Source organism: Lynx canadensis, chromosome A1, assembly GCF_007474595.2.
Source record: "Lynx canadensis isolate LIC74 chromosome A1, mLynCan4.pri.v2, whole genome shotgun sequence".
NCBI lineage: Eukaryota > Metazoa > Chordata > Mammalia > Carnivora > Felidae > Lynx > Lynx canadensis.
Window position 1 is genome coordinate 6,111,526 of NC_044303.2, and position 23,745 is coordinate 6,135,270.

Below are 23,745 nucleotides of genomic sequence, written 5' to 3' on the forward strand. Positions count from 1 at the left end.
GCAGGCTCCATGGTGTCAGCACAGAGCCTGACACGGGGCTCAATCTTACGGCAAGATCATGACCTGAGCCAAAATCAAGAGTCAGATGCTTAATGGACTGAGCCAACAGGTGCCCCAACTGCTTCCATTTTTTATAAACAAAATTTACTATCATCCAGAGCAGTGTGTTTCCAAAAACAGGACAGATTTGGGAAGGTTTTGTTTAAAGGACTTTTGAATCATATTAAAGACAAGAATTTACCAGGTCCCTGATACAAGTTATTACTACTGGATATAGTGTTAATATATCCTTTTTCTCTTTTGGCCTTTAGACTTTTACATTAGGAAAAGAGAAATACATACTGTCTATAGTCAAAATACCAAGAAATGCTTTTTCTAAAAATAAGTTTCAGAATTTTTTGTATTATATTCTGAAAAACATATAAAAATTAATATTCCAGTCTAGCTTTCTAATGGTAGAGTCAGGCCTTTTAGAGTATTAGAGTATTATATTGTCTTCTAGACTAATGAAGATTTGTCAAAGTAATTTAATCTTTAAAGATAGAGTATATTAGATAAGGTTTTGTCTTATCTCAGCTAAAATTGTTATCTAAACCTGTTTAGATCACAGGCTCCCTTGGCCATATATATCTTTCCGTCTTTTTCAGTTTGATAACTGTATGTCTTTACTGGATACAAGCAAATGAGAAATGGTTATATAAGAGGGTAAAAGTAAGTCGTCCTACAGAAATAAGCACATGCAGCTAGCCATATTTCAAAGTCAGTTCAACATAAAAGTTCAGGACTTTGAGTAAATTTTTATAAATGTTCTAATCAACATAGGATTTTTTTTTTAGATTGAGTAAAACTAAAAGTTTCCTCAGGTACAATTAGATATTAAATTAGTAATAGTTATTGAATTAACTGTTGAAGAAATATTTCTTTATTAAAGTTTCCTGCCCCTAGTACAGTTAGGATTTTACTTGTTTTTCAGAGTGTCCCTTTGTTGTAATAACCTATGTCCATTTTTATTATGTATGTATAATTTGCCTTCAGATATATATCATGCCATAGATATAATACTTTTAAGTAGGTGTATAATCTAAGGATCCCTAACTCCCTTTGCCACAATAGATGTGTGAGTTTCTAAGATTAGTTTCAATTCTCTGAATTCATGGCCTTTTCAAACTACAGATAGGCTTGTAATTTAGGTCAGTACAATTCAAGATGCCTATTTAACGAAAATGTAAATGATGGGAGATAGACTGCTAATTTTTTTAATCATTAGTTTAAAAATCTGTGTATGTAAACACCATATACCATTTGAAATGAAGAGCATTTTTTTGTGTTCCCTAATTTCATAAACTAATAGACTATAAAGTTGGAAGGCATCTTAGAAGTGACCACTCCCATTCCTTACACGGTGTAGTGATTCTTGGTAATGCATGCGGCAGTAACCGTGCTGTCACCATTCAGCATTTCCAGCAGTGACTAGTGTTCTGTCTTAGTACGGTACACTTGTTACATAGCTGTAGGCCTCACAAGGTAGAGTCAAAAAATCAGAATGTATGACCCTGACCTCTCTCTTCTTCTGATTGATCTTCTCTTTTATTATTTTTTTTTTCCCTTTTGATTAACACCGGCTGGCAAAATCAGGTAGTCTGGGCCTTCATGGTAAGGAGGAAGAGGAGAATCTAAAAATAAAAAAGTAGGTAAAAGGTAGGAAGAAGTAAAGAATAACAACAGAAAAAATTAAGAAAAATAAAGGGTTGCATTCACCCTCGTGGGACTGAGCCCTGCGTCGGGCTCCATGCTGAGTGTGGAGCCCTATTTAAGATTCTTTCTCTTCCCCTGCCCCTCTCCCCAACTCGTACAGGTGCACACGCTCTCTCAAATAAATAAATAAATAAATAAATAAATAAATAAATCATTCCTTTTGATCTAGCAATCCTACTTTTAACACTCTCTTATGGATATTACTAAAAAATGATGAAAAGGCCATCACAGCATTATTGATAATGACAAATTGAAAAAATGTACCTGTGTAACAACTGGAAAATGTGCAAACTGTAACATGCAGAAAAATTGACCTATTGTGTAGCCATTTAAAATTATGTTCATGGGTGGGGGAGCCTGGGGGTCTCAGTCGATCGTCTGACTTCGGCTCAGGTCATGATCTCATGGCTCGTGAGTTTGAGACCCTTGTGCTAACAGCTCGGAGCCTGGAGCCTGCTTTGGATTCTCTGTGTCCCTCTCTCTCTCTCTCTCTCTCTGCCCGTCCCTCGCTCCTGCTCCTGCTGTCTCTCTCCCTCTCTCCCTCAAAAGTAAATAAACATTAAAGAAAAATCTTTTTAAATTATGTTTATGGGGGAAGGGAAACAAAAATAAGATAAAAACAGAAAGGGAGGCAAACCATAAGAGGCTCTTAAATACAGAGAACGAACCGAGGGCTCTGCTAAGGGGAGGGGCTAAATGGGTGATGGGCATTAGGGAGGGTACTTGGGATGAGCACTCAGTGTTGTATGTAAGTGATGGATCACTGAATTCTGCTCCTGAAATCATTATTACATTATATTTTAACTAACTTGGATTTAAGTGTAAAAAAAGTAATAAAATTATGGTAAGTGTAAGTAATGTTGTTATAACGTTAAGAGAGAAAGCAGATCTCAACATAGTGGAAGTAAAATACTGAGTGAAAAATATGTCAACAAAAGAAAATATACGAAAATATTATGGTTAAATCTGGATGGTAGGAGCGCCTGGGTGGCTCAGTCGGTTAAGCGGCCGACTTCAGCTCAGGTCATGATCTCATAGTTTGTGAGTTCCAGCCCCGCATTGACCTCTGTGCTGACAGCTTGGAGCCTGGAGCCTGCTTCGGATTCTGTCTCTCTCTGTCTGCCCCTCCCCAACTCTCTTGCTCACTCTCTCTCTCAAAAATAAATATTAAAAAAAATATTTAAAAAAAATGAGATAATCTAGTTTTAGCCGGAGATAAATTCCTAACCAAGTAAATTCCTGACTATCACTAAAGATATGATAGATATGCTGAAATGTAAAAACAAGAGTAAAAATACTCTTATAGAAAACAATAGTATAAATGCTCTTATAAAACGTAAAGTTTGTAGCAAGAAGAAAGTAATATATTAGAAAAATGGCAAAAATAATTGAATCTACCTTTACTAACTAGAATATAGAGAATTGATGTGAATATTTAAGTTTAGTAACCTAAGCCTCCTTAGGTAAATCTAGAGAGAGTAAATCATAACATGCGTATCAATAAAAGATCCTCAAATTAAAATATTTAAGTTATGTATCAAGCTAATAAAAATTATAAAATCTTACATGGATACACATTGCTTTTGGTTTTGAGGATTGCTTTTATCATACTTAATGGTATAAAAGAATGTTGAATTTATAAAATTGATACTTGAACCTTTCAAGGGCAAAATCTGTTAATGTATATCCAAAAAAACCTTAAGAATGTTTATAACATTTATGCAAATAATTTGACTTTCTAGGAATTTATCATAGGTACATACAGAAATGTTTGTTATGGCATTATTTTTCTTTTATTAAGAAACTAGGAACAACCTCAACATTTTAATAGGAGATAATTGGTATAAGTTACAGGGAATCCATATGATTCATGAAGATTATATCAGGAAAGTAACTTTCAGACTAAAAAATCTTCATGATATACTAGTGAGGAAAGAGGGTACAAACAATATATTTAGTATAATGCCATTTTTTATTTTTATATGGAGGAAAAAATAAAAAGGCATACTGATAATGTTTATAGTGGCCCTCTGTTAGTTTAGAGATTATATACAGTTGCTTTGTTTTCAGTCGTCTATTATCAGCACATTATACTTTCTTTATTTCCCAAGTTATATCCATTGAGCATGTATCCACCTTTGAAATTTAAAAAACAAAACAAACTTTTGTGGGGCACCTGGGTGGCTCAGTTGGTTAAGCATCCAACTCTTGATTTCAGCTCACGGTTCATGAGATCGAGCTTAGTGTTGGGCTCTGGGCTGACAGCAGAGCCTGCTTGGGATGCTGTCTTCCCCTCTCTGTCTGTCTGTCTGTCTGTCTCTCTCAAAATAAATAAACATTAAAGAAAAACTTCTGGTTTTAGAACAATAAAGCTCTTGATATTACTTGGTCTGATAATTCTACATTTGAGATTTCATCCCAAGGAAATTACCTGGTGTATGTGTCAGGGTGTTTGGGGTTTGAGGGGAGGCAAGTATAATTATACAAACATTGTCAATGGGAGCATCATCAGGGTTGATTCCAGAAGTGGGGGTTTGGGGCAAATACAACCAGCTGTCTATTAATAGAAAAATACAATGTAGTTAGTAAGTGTAATGTACAAACATCCAGATTTGTCCAGAAAATAATACTTGGGAAGACAACACAAAACAGTATTACTCACTGATTACTGTTATACTATCAGATGTATAAATTAATATTGTTTAGAATAGTATTTGGAATTACAGTGATTTTCAGATTTAAATATAAACTATACTTTTTTTTGGTAAATTTAGTTAAATTCTTTTTTTTAATTTTATTTTTTATCTTTTAAAATTTGCATCCAAATTAGCATATAGTGCAGCAATGATTTCAGGAGTAGATTCCTTAATGCCCCTTCCCCATTTAGCCCATCCCCCCTCCCACAACCCCTCCCTCCAGTAACCCTCAGTTTGTTCTCCATATTTATGAGTCTCTTCTGTTTTGTCCCCCTCCCTGTTTTTATATGATTTTTATTTCCCTTCCCTTATGTTCATCTGTTTTGTCTCTTAAAGTTCTCATATGAGTGAAGTCATATGATTTTCGTCTTTCTCTGACTAATTTCACTTAGCACAATACCCTCCAGTTCCATCCATGTAGTTGCAAATGGCAAGATGTCATTCTTTTTGATTGCCGAGTAATACTCCAGTGTGTGTGTGTGTGTGTGTGTGTGTGTGTGTGTGTGTGTGTGTGTGTATGGAGATATACACACACACACACCACATCTTCTTTATCCATTCATCCATCGATGGACATTTGGGCTCTTTCCATACTTTGGCTATTGTTGATAGCGCTGCTATAAACATGGGAGTGCATGTGTCCCTTCGAAACAGCACACCTGTATCCCGTGGATAAATGCCTAGTAGTGCAATTGCTGGGCCATAGGGTAGTTCTATTTTTAGTTTTTTGAGGAACCTCCATACTGTTTTCCAGAGTGGCTGCACCAGCTTGCATTCCCAAAATTTAGTTAAATTCTTAATAATGAAACTGGAACTATTTTGAAAACTAAAAGATTTTTGATATCCCGTCTCTGCCCCTTAAATACCTCTCCCTTAAGATGTATTTGATCTCCTTAATGTTACTCAGTTTTCTAGTCTTCGAGTAATAGGTCCTTTTTTTCTTATTGGGCACTTTATTAGATTCTTTGCTTAAACTATGGTTACAACATACCTTAAAACTTTACAAAAATACAATTAAATAAATCCAACTTGGAAAATACATTTCCATCTGTAAGAAAATATACACATATATGTATTAATATGTGCACCCACACATTCTTTATTAGGAACAAATGAGATCTAGCTTTGCTTTAAAATTAAAGTTTATTTCTGTTGCCACGTTTCTGTTCTGTGCCCCCATGTTTCATTGTTAATGAAATGAATATTGTTTCTGGTAGTCTGTGACAGTAAGAAAATGACTGTTGTGTCAGTGAAAATAGGACATTATATTCCAGATTGATCTTGTTGCACTTAAACTAGTATTTTATGCCTCAATTGCCTAAAATGGACAGGTTAAGAATTTTGTAAGTTAAAAATTCAAAATTTATAGTTTTAAAAGATAGCAATTTTAAACTAATAATGTGAATCATGTTTATTATCAGAAATACTTATGATGATCATATTCACAACTTGGTGAAAGACCATTTTATTTACTTTTGTATCACCTAGATGAAAACAAAAAGTAGAGTAGTAGTCTGGACTGGAGGGATGTAGGAGAGGCTTATTGAGAAGAATTGTCATCTATTATTAGCATGATTACTGCCATGTAGTTAATGCTTGTTTCAAAGTATCTTGATTAGCATCGACTCTGACAAAGAACCTAATTCCTATTCTCCCTAAAAGAGGACTTGTTAGGTAAGTAAAAGATTCGTCAGTGCACCCATGTGTTTCGATGCCCTGGTGCATGCTGTGTCCATCCCCCGAGAGGGTGCAGACCCAGCCTTGCACTGGTTTAGTAGAGGACATTAGTAAATTCTGGAGGCACCGTCTCCCGTTGCTTATCTTCCAGACCAGCTCCTGAGCTTTCACACGTCAGCTGTCATCACCTGTGCAAAGCCTTTCCTTGCCTGAATTTACCCTACCCATTAGTCTAAACTGTCTGCCCCTGGCTTGCTGCTCTGTGGATCTCTAGGCCTCACTGCCTCTTAGTTCCTCAAATACAGGGATAAATGTAGAGTATTTGAACTGTTGACTGTAGAGGATGAAGTTACTGGTTATAAAGTAACATCTGTTTTCTCATCAGGAAGCAGAATTTGTTAAAAAATTCTATACGTTTTTTTTTTTTTTTTCGAATTTATACAAAAAGCAAGAATTAACTTTACTAGAGTAGTTGATAATTTCTTCTTTAGCTTAAAGGTGTTCAGCAGCAATACTGGGGTAAAATTTAATATTAGAGGTAAAAAATTAAAATTCACAGCTTGGAAGAAAAAGTGAAACTATTATAAATGGTCTTCCAGACTTTATTCACTGGATTTCCAAATTTCTAACTCGACTCCTTACAAGGTTTCTTATAAAACAGTTTTTTAAATTACCGAATATATGTCTATTTAAGACTTTGCTGCTCATGTTTGAATCTCATATATGTATATCAGAGTTAAAGTTTTTAGTATGTATTGTACATATTGATTAACAACCAAGCTGAAAGTTATTATCTAGAATGTGTGTCCCCAGAAAGTGTACAATGTTTTGTGAAAGTTGAATTCTGAATAAATCTTAGAGAACAGCACTGGCAGTGGTTTCTTATGGGTAGCTGTATTTTGTTTTTTGTGTTTTTTTTTTTAATAGATCCATCAAGAATCAAACTTTCCTGTTGACTGCAAGTCTCCATTTTGCCTTGACACATTAGTGCGCATATGAAGACCCCATTTTCACCCCTAAAATAAGGTCTTGGCACTTATCAGGACAGATAGGCTATCATTCTCCACTTCTGCACCTCTGTCAGATATATCTGATATTGGCAGTTTCCTGATCAGCCCAATTCTTGTCTTTCTCAAGATAGAGCTCCCTGCAGTCTTTAACCTTTTTTTTTTTTTTTAATCAGGATTGACCCCTGAAATGAAACCAATTTGCCATCTCTGCTGTGTGCCAAAGTCATCAGTGAACTATTTCACAGCATGACAAATTCTGGAGAAGAGAATGCCTCTACATGAATGGTTTTCTCTGTAATACAAACATCTTGCTTTAGGAAATAATTGAGTTTTGGGGGAAGCATACCAACAGAAAACAAGAAAAGCCATAAGCCTGTCCTATAAAACAAGGACATGTTCTTTTAATTACAAACAGGTTTTTGTTTTGTTTTGTTTTGTTTTTTTCTGGGAGAAACAAAACAGCAATAGAAGGATATTATAGTTTCAAACAAGAAGTATACTTCAGGTATCTCATTGATTTATTTCGTTGTTCAATAAGCAATAAAAGGTGCTCTGTAATGTCTGTGCATAGCATAGCTATATTTGAAGATGTTGCTATGATGTAATAATACTTCTAACACGTTGGACCTCTGATCTCCATAGCAAAAATATAGTTTAATAGGGTACGTGCCTCATTAAAATGTAAAATTCTATACATGCTTTCAAAGTGATTATGTTGGATAGCATATAAAAGATAATGGACTGTTTATCACAGTTCTGGTTATTACTAATTTGATTCATGTATTATCACTAACTACTTGGAAGTTTTGGCTCTAGAGCTAAAAATCCCTACCAGATTCTCCTAGTAGACAAAGAAGAAAGAAAAAAGAAATTAGCTTTTTTGGGGAATATTATGTGAGTGTACTACAAACAAAAATTATCAAGTCTTTGAAGCCTTCCTTAATACTGATTAAGCAACAAAACAGAAATAATAACAAAAGTACTTTTGATCTTTAGGGCCTTTCTGCCTGTTTTCTCTTGAGACTTCCATTAGATTATATTGATAAAAGAAATTTAGTGTTAGATTTACCTCTACTGAATCAAAACATCATACCCTGGGGCATATAGAAGGCTACGGTGGAAAATAACATGAGGAGGAACCCGTTGTGTATAGTGTTACTGAAACAACACAACACCATTCTGTTTTGCTTGTGACTATATAGCATGGCCCAAACTGAATTTTAAATTTACTTACAGAGGTAATGTTGGTAATGGCTTTTATCCCCAAGACCTGCTTCAGATCATAAATAGGCAGTGAGTTGCCTAGAAAAGCAATTTGTAACTATTAACTAGAGCTGTGGCCCCAAGCCCCAGTATTAGACCAGACCTTGACAGAGAAGCTGTGTATTCCCCACCCCATGCTGAAACCCAAGTTTGGAACTCGACCAGTCTGATGAGTCTAGAACAGAATGAGGAGCAAGAGAGGGTGTTTGTCCCCCTTTACCTTGTAGCATGCTGACTGATGCCACTCACCCTAGGGCTTCTCGGGTATGGGCCCAGCTGCTGAATGAGTAAGAAAAAAAAAAAAAAAAAGATTTTCCACTACATCTAAAATAAGAGGAGGAGAGAGATGTCCATGTGCTCTGCTCTTGCCAGATATGGAGATTGCATTTTAGAATTGAGCACTGAAGTGTGGTAAAAGTCCATCACAGCAAACCAGTTAAGCAACCTGCATCTCTGGAGAAGGGGGTGGGACTTAGGGTATGGCTGAGGAGCAGGAGCCGTGGGTGAAGGAAGGGTCTTTAACGTTTAGTTTAGACGTGACTTTATGGTCTGAATTGTTTACAATCAGAATATATTCGTGTACTATTTATGTCATTAAGGGGGGTGTGGGGAGAGAATCAGATTTTGCTAAATAACAAAGGAAAGGTCTTTGGGGACAGAAGTAATGGGATAGCAATGACTTAGTTTTGAAAGGTCTAGTCACAGGACACTGAAAACAGTGTGGCAGGAACAGTGTGGGCGGTGGCAGGTGGGATGGGAAAGATTGGTGGGAATGAGCTTGCAGGTGCCTTGCATCCCCTCATAAGGACTTTGGGTCTTATTCACAGGTGGTGAGAGGCTAAAGTAGAAATAATATTTTAGTAATAAGGCATGGCAAAAGAATTCAAAGACTTTTGAAAGGTTCACCTACACCACTGTCACCAACTCTTTCGGTTCTTCTAGTTCTTACTCATTGTACTTTTTTAAAAACCTATTTGTAATCACAGTCTGTATATCATTTTGTGTTGTGCTGTTTTCACCCAATCTTGTAAGAATTTTCCGTGTTGCTGTGGAAGATTTTAGGCAAGGGAGTCACATGATCAGCTTCCTCTCTTAGAAAGGTGACCCTGGCCACATTGCAGAAGATGGATTTGATGGGGAAAGAATCCTAATGGGGCTAAAGAGTAGGGAATGGGTTCAAGAGATGTTTAGGGAGTTCTGCCCCAGTGGACCATAAGAGAGTTCTAGCACAGGCATGGAAGTTCCCTCCTAAGCCCACATTGGTAGTTGAGAGCAAGGCTCTCCCCTCTTACAAGTAGAAATGCTGCCTGATTCCTCTTGGAAAGCCCTCCTGGGCCTTCAACACTTTACACTAGTCTCAGAGATCTGACTTCATTTTGAAGTAGGCTGAGCTCTGAAAGTCTCTGCAGAGTGTAACCCAGGGGTGATTGATGAACATCGTGCACAAAAGCAATTTTATTTGCGCTAGGCAGTACTTACAGGTAGCTCCTGGGGAGTATTGTTAGTGCTGTACTTCCTTTTGGTACCTTGCAGGTTATCCCAGGGGGTCAGGTGTGTGTGTGTGTGTGTGTGTGTGTGTGTGTGTGTGTGTGTGTGTTAATGATAGAGGTTCCAAAACCTTTTTCTTGAAGGAAACATTATCATTATCATTGTTATTGTTATTATGGTATGCATTAATTGAAAAACTTGATTCACAAAGTTACTTTCAAAATGATATATTAGGAAGGGAGCATTAGGCTTAAGACATGGGGTAGATTCTACTGTTGCCCCAATCTTGTAGATTATACTTACAGGGCAAGTCCTTTAATCTCTCTGGTGCCTAGTTTCCGCACCTTGAAAAATGTAGGGAGTTGTAATTTCTGAAATGTATATGCTACCATTTCAGCAGTTCTTTTCTTTTTGCTGGGGAAAAAATTTTGATCTGTAGTAGTTGATAGAATAATATATTCTGTGTTCCATTTTGTCAGTAATAGCCTGGAGGCTGTTACCAAATATGGTTAGGCAAGCCTGTGAATTGGTTACTACTGTAAACAGCTTTCATAAAAATCTTTAATTTTAAGGTTCCTTTGATCTATTTGAAGGGCGTTCTGATCTAGTTTCACTTCTGTTTAGCAGACTGGTAGAATTAAAGACCAAGTAGACAGGCTAGCAGGGTGAGAAAGTTTTGGGGGTTGCTCTCCCCCCACGACCCCCTTCCCTTCCCTTCCTTCTTCCCCTCTTCTTACTTCTTGCTGAGGAGGGGGCGAACCTCACATGTCAGTATAGTAGATATCACTCACTCTAACAGATTGTAGATGACAGTTAATTTAGAGACTATAACACTGTCTGAAATTTTACTTCTGTAAAATCTCCCTTTAAATTTTAGCTTCTCTTTTTATTTAAACATAAAAACCTCGAAGCCATTGAGGTCATAGAAAATTCCTCTTAACTTTGCTAATTCATGTAGGAAAGACTTTAGTAAATTGATTTCTCTAGAATTTGTTTGTTTAAACATAGGTACATACTTTGCCATTTCAAAAGAAAAGAACAGATATCAGGTGGCTCCTTCCCTCCTTCCTTTTACTTAGATTGAAGTCATCTTTGAAGATAACATTTTCCCTTAAAGTTGCAGGGCATTTTATATATAAGTTGGCAGGAAGCACAATATTTAAACTTCCTGTCAGATGCTCCACAGTAGTGAAAACAGACTGATAAAAGGGCCAAGAAAAGCCTTCGCTCTACATGCAGAAGAGCACTGCCATATTTGGGCCTTCATGAAGTTTGCATATTGCTTTGCATATATACACAAAGTTTCCTTGGTGACTTCCTGTGTTCGATTTTAATTTTTGAGTAAATGAGGTTTTTTAAAGGTGGATTTATGTTATATTGGCATATTGTCTATTTAAAAGAAACCACTACTGTCTACTGAAAAAAAACACTATTTTGTTTCCACAGAAACCTGCTAATATTTTAGTTATGGGTGAAGGTCCTGAGCGAGGAAGAGTAAAAATTGGTATGTTTTATCTTTGATAAGTCACAGCGTAGCACTCTTTTAAAACTTTTGCAGGCAGCTGTATCACTTCTAATTTTTGCTGTAATAATATGCATATATTCATGTAGTTCCATCTGATCAAAGCCATTTCTAAAGAGTTTACATTAAAAGTGAAAAATGTTTCACACTCTTAAAAGGTGTCAGACAATCCTTAGAGATTGAAGTGTTCTAATTATAAAATAAACCATGGAAGTTTCTTAGAAACCTTTGCGTTCATTAAAAATAGCCTATAGAGGTGAGTGGCTTCTATCCCTGTTAGAAGCCAGCCTCACCTTTAGTCACAAGGGCATACAGCGTACTAGTAATTATACCATCAGTTCTGTTCACCTGAGCCAGATTAGATCAGAACATATGCCTCTGTTGACCTTGTCTAGATCAGAAATTACCAACTAGGAAAACCGTTAAGGCTGGATAGGTACAGAACCTTAAGTTCAAACTAGCCTGTCTTACTATAGAAGGCCTTTGCCTGATGGGGGAAAAAAAGTAACAAGCATTCTATACCTTGGCGTGTTTTCTAATAGCTCTGTTTTCTTACATATGAAAGCAAAACTTTACCCATTTCTGGTTTGGTACCTATAAAGATAGAACTAAAATTTATTTATTCTAACTGGTTATTTTTTTCATTGTCTTTTCCAAGTTGTGTTTGTTGCATTTATTTAGTTTGTCTTGTGTGTGGGTAGAAGAAATGTTGTAACTAAATTATATTTAAAGGCAGCAGGATTGTGGGAGTATACAAAAAAGTAAATGGTGATTTCTGATTGAAGATTTAATATAGATCCGAATTATCATCTGATTTGTACCACTTTGCCAACAAAGAAAAACCTAGGTGTTGCTAATCCCTCTTCCCTGTCCTCCCCTATAAAGTCCCCAGATCTCACTTTACGCTTTTAATTAGACTCTTAGAATGTTCTTTTATCATACAAACCTTGCAAATTTTTTAGTATCACAAACATTTGATGCACCTCAAAGTGCTCCTAGTCATTGACTCCCTTTAAGAGCTAGGCCCTGTCAGTACTTACCATAGAGTCACCAAATGCTATTAAGTCCTTACTTGTGTTTTAAAAAGCCCAATTTGGTTGCATCAAGTTCAAATGTAAGTTCAAAGCATGCAAAATAGAAAAGATTCAGCCAACTAGTAGTTATAGGCATGGTTTTACTATAAGATTTGGGGAGACCTTATATAACAAATTAAAATCTAGTTTGGAATTATACTTCTATATAATGTGTATGATGTTAGCAAGTTTGGGGGGATACCAGTGACTTAAAGCATTTACATTTAACAAGAAATATTAGTTCTTCTATAAACCAGTATTTAGTAATGTGAGTCATGTTTTTAATTCTTTGCCAAATTTCTGTGTTGTTTTTTTTTTAACGTCCATAATCGAGTAGGTTAGACAAGGGCCTACTTCATTAAAAATGTATATTAGGAGAGCAAAACCAAACAAACGGTGGATAAGTCTTGACATTTTTGATAGGTGGTATAAATATTGGTTGTTCATTCAACATGTATTTGACAAAAGCTACGTGTACTGACAGTCGATTCTAAAAGACACAGATGAAAAAAGACAGTTTTTGCCTTTAAGATTACAGTGTAGTAGGACAAACAGCCATGCCTGAATAACTACAGTACTTACTAAACTGTGTCAAATGCCACAGCTCCCGTTCTGAGCTAGGAGTTTATGACATTTGTCAAATCATTTAATTTCTTCTTTTGAAAATTTCTTCTTTTTTCCTCTTAAAAAAGGGAGGCGATTGAACTAGATGGCCTTTAAAAAGTCTTTTCCAGCTTAAAAAAGTTACTATGAATCTTTAAAGTTAAGCTAATAAAATTCAGCCAAAATAAATGGGGGGCAATAGTGGTGCTAACATACTGTATCGTCAACTTCTGATGATCCCAGTGAACAAGGCTTATTGATGCAAATAGTGGAAGGCCTTACTGTAACTGACCTGGTGTCTCAATGCTTATTACCAGTACAAAGAATGGACGTGCAGCTTAACAACCCTGTCCCCAGCATTGGTGCGACAGGTGGAAAGAAATCTGCCCAGGGGAGTAGGGTCACCCTTGACCTCTGATAGCAGAGCCTCTCTGTAACCCAGGTGAAGAGCAAATGACAAGAGTTTGCCAAGATTGAAGATCTCAAACTTGGTTTATATTTAGGCTGTTGAAAGGGATGAAACGTTTTTGATGCCCCCCCCCGCCCACTCCCCCTGCCCTGCAAATTTAGCACTTTTTTCCTATCTTATGAAATAACAGTGGTAAAATTAGAGTAGTCAATTAAATTTGTAAAAAATCTATTGACTCAACATTATTATTATTATCTTTTTTTACAGCTGATATGGGCTTTGCCCGATTATTTAATTCACCTTTGAAGCCTTTAGCAGATTTGGATCCAGTAGTCGTAACATTCTGGTACCGAGCCCCAGAATTACTTCTTGGAGCGAGACATTATACCAAAGCTATTGGTGAGTAGAACTAATTAAAATTCCATGGCATTTAAAAAGTGGCTTTGTTGTTGTAAAATATACATATTTCTATATAGTAAATCAAATACAGAAAATTATAAAAGTAAGAACAAAAACGGTCCTAAAATTCTTTTACCTAGAAATACCATTATTAGCATTAGGAGGGTATTATTTCAAGCATCTCTCTCTGACAGATAAATAGATACTTTAAAACTTTTAAAACATATGGGATCATACTATGCATTCTAAGTAAACATGTATTTTAAATTTAATTTTACTTGAAAAGAGAAGTAAGCACAGTAAAATTTCTAAACCCTTAAGCTTCAGACAAATGTTTCTTTCAGCAAAAGAAATATTAACTTCTAAAAGATCCCCTTAGAGTTAAGGGGAAAAAATTACGGAAAAAGTAGGAGTTGGAAACATCTTAATTCACTTTTCAATTTTTGACTGTGTTGGTTACCTCCCTACAATGAACGACTGGGAAATTAGTACTCTTGTACTTCCTCCACACCGACCTCTCAGTTTATAAGCTATCTTAGAAATGTCATTGTCATCGTTATTATTACTGACTTGTTGATGTTTATGACATTAATTTTTGCCAGCTGTAATTCCCACCATTTATTCTCAGGTTGTGTATTATAATGAATTCAGTGCTCAACTACCACAGTCCTTTGAGCACCTCTTTTCCATTACGGAGTCTTTATTCCGCCTCATTTTATTTGGCTGAATTTTATCATCGAATACTTTTCTTAGTGCTTTGCTTTTCTTTTCTCCTTTATTGTGTGTTTTTATTGCTTATTTAATGTTCTGCGTTCTCCAGAATGACATCGAGCCTGCTTTTTTTCTGTTCCTTGGTTAACTCCATCCTGAAGTCATCTATGCTTTGCTGTATTCTGGATTGATTTTAATCCTGGCTTTTCTTTTTTTTTAATTCCTCTGTGTTGGATATGTTTCATTCTGGGCTTTATTATTTTGCTATAGCATATTCTCAAGTAACTTGCTTTGGAAGGGAGGTAAATTTTCTAGTTCTTGTATTTCTGAAAAATGCCTGCGTCATACTGTATCATGCAGTTTGGCCAGCTTTAAAATTCTAAGTACAAAATAATTTTCCTTCAAAATTTGATGATGCTCCCCCATTGTCTTGTATCATTAGTGTCGCTAATGAAGTCTCATGCCAGTCTTATTCATTGGTGGATTACTTTGGTGGTTTTTCTTTCTGAAAACAGATAAGAATTCTTATCGTTGTATTTCACAGTAATGTGCTGGCTCCTTGGTGAGCACGTTCATCCTGAAGTTCATAGTGGAAAGTCTGTAGAAAACTCTTACACTAGTCTTTTGATTTCATCCTGTCTACTTTCTTTTTTTTTTTTTTTTTTTAACTTAATGTTTATTTATTTTTGAGACAGGAGCGACAGAGCATGAGCAGGGGAGGGGCAGAGAGAGAGAGGGAGACACAGAATCGGAAGCAGGCTCCAGGCTCCGAGCTGTCAGCACAGAGCCTGACACGGAGCTCGAACTCACAAGCCGTGAGATCATGACCTGGGCTGAAATCAGATGCTCAACCGACTGAGCCACCCAGGCACCCCTCCTTCTGTCTGCCTTCTGTGTTTCTCTTTCCTAAACTGAGTATGGGCAGATATTGGACTCCTGGGGGTAATCCTTTATACCACTTTTCTTCTGTTTTTCTGCTTTTGTCTTTTTTTTCCTAGAACCCCTTCTTATTCTCTGTTAATTTTTTGTATTATGGAAAGAAGCTTCTTGAATATCTGTGAGGGCAATGCTGTATTCCTGGAATAATTACCTGTGTTTTCTTTATAGGCTCCCTTTTTATTAATTTGTCTTGGTGTCTCCCTTCCACACGTCGTGTTCTTGATCCTTGCCTGTCTCTTCATATGTAAGAGTCACGTTAACAGAAAGGTGCTTGCAAACTTTGTGTACACAGATCATAGGGCTCGTTGATTGGCAGACGTTAGGGTAATCTAGCAGAGAACTTTAACAGGGGGATCCCCAAGTGTCAGCATGCACGAGTCTTTGCCCTGAGTCCATTCAGATTCTTTAAGGGAAGAGTCTTTCCACTTTGGGCCCAAGTTTTGTATAGCCCCAGGGCAGCAGAGGGGACTAGGGGAAGGAGAATGAACTGTTTATAGAATACAGACTTTGTAACTGGTGCTGCAAAGACAGACTCTTCACGAAGTTGTACAGGACAGGCCTGCTTCCCACTCGGCAATAATACTGTGGCCTACGGTCTTCTCTGAGCTGTTCCATCTGCCTTCCAGCTTCCAGAAGTGTTCTTATATATCTCTGCCAAATCAGGTCTTCATATAGCCAGTCTCTTTTTTTTTTTTTTTTCATTCAGATCTTAGTCAAAACGCTACCTCTTCAGGGAGAGCTGTGATCATACAGTCACCCTGCCTTCCCCATCCCACTTCTAGCTTACTGCCGTGGTAACATTGAACAGTATCTAAAATCCACTAAAGTAGATAGACGTTGCCCAGCTGGTCACCCTGGTAGGCCAGTGCCTACAGGGTACACAGTGAGAACTCGGTACTCTCTGTTGAATAAATGAGCGAATCCTGTCCCCAGTGATTTCCTCCTGTTCAGAAAGGACGTTGCTGCCATTTCAGTGTATATAAATGAGGGAAAAGAAGAAATACTTGTGATTATTCCCCTGTCTTAATCTGAGCCCAACATGTCTTTCTTCAGAAAATCTTTTTTTTTTTTTAATTTAAAAGGTTATTTATTTATTTTGAGAGAGAGCGAGACAGAGCCCATGAGCTATGGAGGGGCAGAAAGACAATCCCAAGCAGGCTAGACGCTCTCAGCGCGGAGCCCAGCGCAGGGCTCAGACTCACGAACCGTGAGATCATCACCTGAGGCAAAATCAAGACTCAAAAGGACACTTAACTGACTGAGCCACCCAGGTGCCCTCAGAAAATCTTTATGTTCACTAATCTTTGTACCTGCTTTGACATCAATTTCATTTTATAGAAAAATAAAGGTAGATAAAGTTAAGTCAGGGAGATACGGGACTTCTCTGTGCTATCTTTGTGGCTGTTACACAAATCTGAAATTACTCCAAAATAGAATACTTTTTGAAAAGTCAGTTAGAAAGAAGGAAAAGTAAAAGTTATTGAAGCTAGTCCTGTTTTGGGGGTACATATTATTACCTAGGCACATGTTTGGTTATCTTTTTTATACGTGTGTTCTAAGTGCTTAGCATATAAACTAATATGATACATAGCTATTTTTTCCATCTAGAAATGAATATGTAAGAGCAGGGTTATTTTTGATAAGACATATTAACAGACTATACAAAGAAGTTATTGCCTAATCTTAGCTGTTATCAACTGAAAACTTGAGACTTTGAATTGATTGAAATTAAGTAAAAAATACACCATCACAGAAGCTTGTGTCTCTGACTTAAACTGTTTATTATCTTTTTCTCCAGAAACATTTTATTGTGAACATTGCAGTTTGTATAACCTGTTACTATTCACGAGGACAATCTCTAGTCTGGCAGTTTTGATGCAGGGCTGCTTGTCACAAAGCTAAACTACCAGCCAGTTGTCCAAATGGCTTTATAATTTGGAAAGGAGAAGGCCTTTCTTCATATTTTTCCCCTTTTACTCCCTCTCATCATCAAAATTCATTGGATAACTGTTAGAGAAACAAGAGAAGCCAAAACGTACGCAACTTAATCTGACTTGTAGCCTTAGCTCTGTCACTCGGTGGGGCGGGAGGGCGGTGTATACGTGCTCATGCTCGCCCTTAGCAAAGATTTAGTTCTTTAGCCTCATTTTTTGAAAGTGAGAATTTAGCCTAGATCATCTCCTAGATTCCCGTTTAAATCCAAAAGTTCTGTGACGTTGGATAAAACAATTGCTTCTGAGGGAGGGAAGTTGCAGAGGGGACTGACTGGAGCGTAGATGATTGAAACCAAGGTCAGTGCCAGACCCTTTGTGGTGGTGGTCCCCACCCCATGAATACCTGACTTGGCCAAGATCAATCTTGGAAAGCCCTTTTCTTTTATGCATTGACTCAAAAGTGTTACAATATAGATATCTTTCAAATTACTTTTTTGAAAGCGAGAAATCATACATAAACCATTTTTAACACAAATTTTTAAAAATAGAATAAGGGAATAAAAAAGGAAACTTCTTCCTTGATTCCAGTCTCTCCACCACATTCGCATTCCTCCTATTACCTGTGTAAGTAGCCTAAGGGTCCATTAAAGTATTCAACAAATTCCACACACCACACACAGTGAAAGCTACTTATCAAAGAACTTGCCTGGTGTTTTTACTTCCCTGTCAGATCATTGTGGTTTGAGCAGCTGATAGAAGAACCTTTGTAGTTGATGCACAGATTACTTGTTCAGTAGTTCGTTTCAGGGGCATCCTTTAGAAGGGTGAAATCTGCTAGTGTAGTTAGTGGATTATGTTATACTGAAGGATATTAAGAAGCAGCAAAAGAGCATAGAGGGAAATGCTGTCCCCACCCGCTGTCGCCAACAGATTTTATCCACTTGTATAGACCTGCAAGCTGAATCATTAAACCAGAGCGAGTAAATAATGGGTCAGTAAACATTGTACTCCCAGTGACAAAGTTTAATTCAGTTTTAAGTAGTTTGGGGTTTTGTTTGGTTGACTTTGTAGACCAGGCTGAAAGAGGAGTTTCAGTTTTTAATCATCACTAAAGCAGTCTTAAAATTTTACTTAAGTATGGTACACTCAGATGTTTGTTCTCAAATAACTGAATGCCCACTGATTATGTGGCATTCTGTTAAGTGGGAAATGCATTATAAGATAAAGAGAAATGAGAATTTACTCTTTAATTAAGGTAGACACTTGCTATTAATACATCTATTGATTAATACATTATTTAACAAGCCCCCCTTCCCTTGGGTCTACATGGCATGCTAATTCCTATCTACTTTGGCTGGTTAGTTCAGTAGCTATACACAAGTATTACAAATTTTGAGAAGGAGATGAGATACATAGGGTTTTTTTTTACCTTGGAAAGTCTTCTAGAAGGACGTAGGCAGGGAGGTGAACAGGGAGGGACTTTTTCACGAACTTGGCACAATCCAAAAAAAAAAAGAAATCAGGCAAGATAGGAAGGAGAGACTTATTTACACAGATTTAGAAATTTATCTGAAATAATAGCCTTTTTGTAGCTAACTTAACTTTCTGATTAATGTCTGGATCAGGATTTTGAAGAAAGGAAGGATGATGAGGTTGCTAAAAGGTAAGAGATAATAGAAAAGATACAAAGGGGTATTAGGGTAAGGTTAGGCAGGGCTTAATAAACTATTTCGTCCTACTTTCTGACTTTTTATTTTGGAAGCAATGTAGCTTTAAGGATAGCTACACGACTTACTTGCCTTCATCTTCCTTTACCTAGTTTGTTTTCTTCTTTAGAATTTTTCATAGCTAACCAGAATGAGTTGTCCGGTCTTTTGGGTGCTGTGACTAGAGTTTTACACATGCAGACTGACCCATCAGCCCCTTTTTGTGATGCTACTTAGTTTGTCTCCCTTCCCTTTGATTAAGATTATCATAGGTCAAGCTATTTATTTGGCACACATGTAAAGAGAATAATCACAAAATCGTTTTTTCCGTGTACTTTCTGACACTAAAAATAATATAGTTTGGCTTGTGTTTCTTGGTACTTTTCCATATGGTGGTATTGGCTGACTTGGTTCTCTGATATGGGAGAAAACTGATACGCAAACACAGCGTCATTTTTAAAAATCGCTTGTCATCAGTGTGTTGTGTAATCTCTAATAAATAGGCGATTAACTTGTTACTCTGAAATGTACATGTGATAGTTTTACATTAAAGATCTATATTCCAGTTTTAGAGTTTAGGAATTCTCAGTTAATTTGTAAATTAACATTCTTTCTCATTTTCTATTTATGTGACAGTTATTAACATACCTGATTAATTGCCTTTAATAAAACATTGATTTTTATTTTTCCCTCTATCATTATTTCTATTTGCCATGGTTATAAGATCAGTCAAAAACCACTGATTGAGTGTCTGCTATATACACACTGTTGTACTTACTAGTATGGAGAAGTCAACCTTGTTGGCTTAGGGCTTTCTCAAGAGTGGAAACTAAATAGTTTCAGTTTTAAATTCTAAACTGGCATGTAGCTCTTTCCGGCTAATAACAGTTCTGTTGAGTAAAAGTTCAGTCTGAATGAAAGGTAGCCTATATCTTAAAGTGAATGAAAGGAATTTGTTGGGTTAAGGAGGCATACATTTGCCTGGCTTTTATAAGTAATTCCAGTGAGTTTATACCCTTTGTGCCTCTTGAAGTAGAATTTTGCTCCCTGTTTTCTTGTCTTTATTAAATTGGAAAATCTGATGCTACTGTAGCATAAAGAAATACTTTGAACAAAAAAAGCTGTTCAAGTAGAAATGTGATTTCATTAGAATATTTGAGGTCAGGCACTGTCTTTTTCTTATTGGAATATGACCTTGCTTGCATGAGAGAATAATCATTAGACTTTACAAATTAGCAAGTACATAAACTAGGTGAAGAAAAAATATTTTTACCTCGAAAAATTGTGCTGACTTTTTTTTGGCAAGTATGCCCAATTTCAAAGGCTATTTGGGTTTTCTTGTTTTTGTTTTATTTTTTGTTTAATTTTGTTTGTTTGTGGTTCCTGTGCTCCATATGTAGCTTTGTATGTATTTCATAGATAAGGTACTGTTTGAAGCATTTAAAAATTGCCAAAAATGTAGGTAATAAATTTGATTTGAATTTGGAATGAAGCCACTGGGTGGAATGGAGGTATAATAGGGAATGAAAAATTGGGGTGGATTGGGTGGGAATATATTTACAAACAGTATTCCATGATATTTTAAATTATAATTGCTTTAGGAATTAATATGACTTATTAGGAAAACAAGAAACAACCACTCCCCACCACGATAAAAATGCATTTTCTTTTGGAAAGAACCACTTTATTTTCCTCCTTTCTTTTCTTTTTTCCTTTCCTTTTTTTTTTCTTTTCTTTTTTTTTTTTTCTTTTTGTTTTAAAGATATTTGGGCTATAGGGTGTATATTTGCAGAACTACTAACGTCAGAACCAATATTTCACTGTCGACAAGAGGACATCAAAACTAGTAATCCTTATCACCATGACCAGCTGGACAGAATATTCAATGTAATGGGATTTCCTGCAGGTACACATTATGTTTTTGTTTTTGTTTTTAAATCACTGTTGTTTAAACTTAGATATCTTCATTGGAAAGGTGTGTATCTTAAGCTGATGAAAGCCACTCTTACTCAGTTCTTTATATTTGTGACTTGCATTAATCAAAGATCCTTAGAAATAGCAAAATTTAGAGTTCACATATTAGCGTAAAGATATTTGTGGGTTTTCTGAATTCGAGGAGTATATTTTTGTTTCATTTTATTTTGTTTTGTTTTGTTGTTTAATATTTGAAATGATAACATGTTTGCGATATCTGTATTAAAAGGTGCCTTTAGTTCTTACCAGGGGAAACTATAAATAAAATTCAGTAGTATGTATTTTGGTCCGGCAGTACGTATAATAATGCCATTACTTGGCATTTGAGTGTAAATTTTGAACATAATTTACATTTAGGGCACTGTACAGAATCACACTATGTTGAATAATATGAAACATAGAATATTTTTGCTCTATCACCCTGGCTGGTAAGAACATTCTTTTAAGTGTTCTATTAGAACAGCAACCTTGCGTGCACTGATTAGCGGCAGGGAGAAAGTCGTTAAGCTGTCTCATCACAGGCGTTAGACCTCACCAGCTGTGTCTCCATCCCTTGTTATACCACAGAATGGTAGTTCATCAGTCACCAAAAACTGCCCAGAAGTCTAGAATAATGGATATTTGCTTAAAACACATACATAACATTGGCTAGTGAGGTACTTATTAGAAATGGTTTCTCATTAGGAAGTTTTCTCAGGTCAGGGTAACTCAGTACTAATGCAGAAATACCTGGGAGTTACAATTTCTCATTCCCTTGTTGGAGTGTTAACACAAATACTGCCTTTCTGCAGAATTGGTCAACAGGTCTGTGAAGACTGCTTTTTTGTGATGGGAATTGTATTTATTCACTAAATATTTGAGTACCTGCCACGTGGAGGCACTGAGTTATGCATACAGTCTTGTTGATATAACAGGCATGACTCTTGCCTTCTTGGAGTTTATACTGTGGTACTCTAAGTAGAATGTTTAAATAATAGCTATGGATGGAGTAGGTGGAGGAGAATGGTCTTTTCTTCCCACTTGTGGATGTGTCCACCATCTCTAAGGCCCAAGGCAAAGGAATATGGCTTACAAGGAGGTGAAAGTGGGGGTGGCTTCTGTAGGAGATGATTCTTAATGTGTAGTTCAATAGTTACGGTAGGCTCAGCTTATAAGAAACTTGAAAAGTAGGCAGCAGGGTTTAGATTTAATGTGCAAGAGAATCCACGATAAATACTTGAAAACGAGTGGTGTGGTTTATGTTCCATCTTAGAAAGATTAGCGTGTGGTGGTGGGTAAAAGTCAGTTAAAGAGAGGGAAGCGAAGCCTTGCAAGCCAGCTCTTTGCCTGTATCACGGTACTCCAGGTGTAAGTGATTAAAAAAAAAAAGGATGGGAAGTAAAGGACAAAAATGGAATTGTTTATAGGAAGTATGTAATTGAGGGAAAAGTAAAAGATTATCAAGATTTCTAGCTTGAGAAATTGACAAAATAGAGAAATCAGAGCAAGGAAATACGGAGAAAATTCCATGCAGGAGTTTAAAGTGTGTATTTAGTTGACTTTACAATATGTGATATTTATGGAGGATAGGTAGTAGCTGTTTGTGTGAGTGGAAGGAAACCTCTGAAGGCCATTTAAAAACTGACGGTAGCTATTAAACTACCTGTTGTACTACCTGTTGTACTACGGCACCTGGTAGTCTCTCAGTAAAAGTCCATTGGTAGTGATGGAAAAAACAAGCCGTCTAGCATGCGTTGTTCGAGCAAGTCTAAGGCCAGCAGAACTAACTGAAACATTTTCCACCTAATGTACCTAGTAGCTGGGGTTGTTTTTGTTACTGTTATTGAAACTAGCCAAGCCACCAGCTGACTTTTTTGCATACTAGTTATATCCTACCCTGTTCTATTTCGGACAATTGTTGTCGCTTCCATTGATTGCTGACGTAAAGCAGTGTATTTAATAAAGTGAAAGTAAGGAGGGTCATATTTTTTTTTTAAAGTGCATCTTATAGCTATGGAGGGAAAAGATACTACATTTGTCACTGAAGACATTGGTTGCTGATTTAACCAAGGTATTGAGTGGAAAAGGGGAAAAAGTAGTTTTACAAACAGAAATAGAATGATTTAATAATAGAAATATTTATTAATAGCTTATTCCCCTCTACTTATAGAAATTGAGGTAAAAAAGAAATTGAGGTAACTGATAGTAAATTCTATGGAAAATAGGCACTGAAAAGATAAACTCAAAAAGATAGAGATCTAATGCTATGCAAGGGATGAGAATTGTATTTACAGGTCAAGATAAGATGTTTCTATAGCGAGTCAATTATTTGAGATCTGTGCTTTCATGGAAGGTCAAAGTGTATGGCGTGTAATAAAAATTGAGGTAACTCTTGTTAAAATTCTTGAGAACAGGAACCTAGACAACATAAAATGTTATCAATGTATTCCACAGATAAAGATTGGGAAGATATAAAAAAGATGCCCGAACATTCAACATTAATGAAAGATTTCAGAAGAAATACGTAAGTTGGAAAGAAAGTAGACCCTTTTTTGATTTCTGCTTTCCCACAATACTTAGGTATAAGATTGAGTACTCAACAGAATA

The 23,745-nt window shown here is 36.4% G+C and overlaps 1 protein-coding gene across 5 annotated transcripts in view; it reads left to right on the plus strand.

Annotated features, from left to right (window-relative positions):
- The window catches only part of CDK8 (cyclin dependent kinase 8), a 112,602-nt gene that overhangs the window by 80,470 nt on the left and 8,387 nt on the right, over positions 1-23,745 (plus strand). For 2 of the 5 annotated variants that reach the window (XM_030308129.1, XM_030308122.1), the window contains exons 5-8: positions 11,336-11,393; positions 13,764-13,895; positions 20,948-21,091; positions 23,593-23,662. In XM_030308129.1, the coding sequence (XP_030163989.1) occupies positions 11,336-11,393; positions 13,764-13,895; positions 20,948-21,091; positions 23,593-23,662 (404 nt within the window). The remainder of the gene's footprint in view (positions 1-11,335; positions 11,394-13,763; positions 13,896-20,947; positions 21,092-23,592; positions 23,663-23,745) is intronic. The other 3 variants (XM_030308133.1, XM_030308138.1, XM_030308146.1) reach the window with 3 other exon arrangements.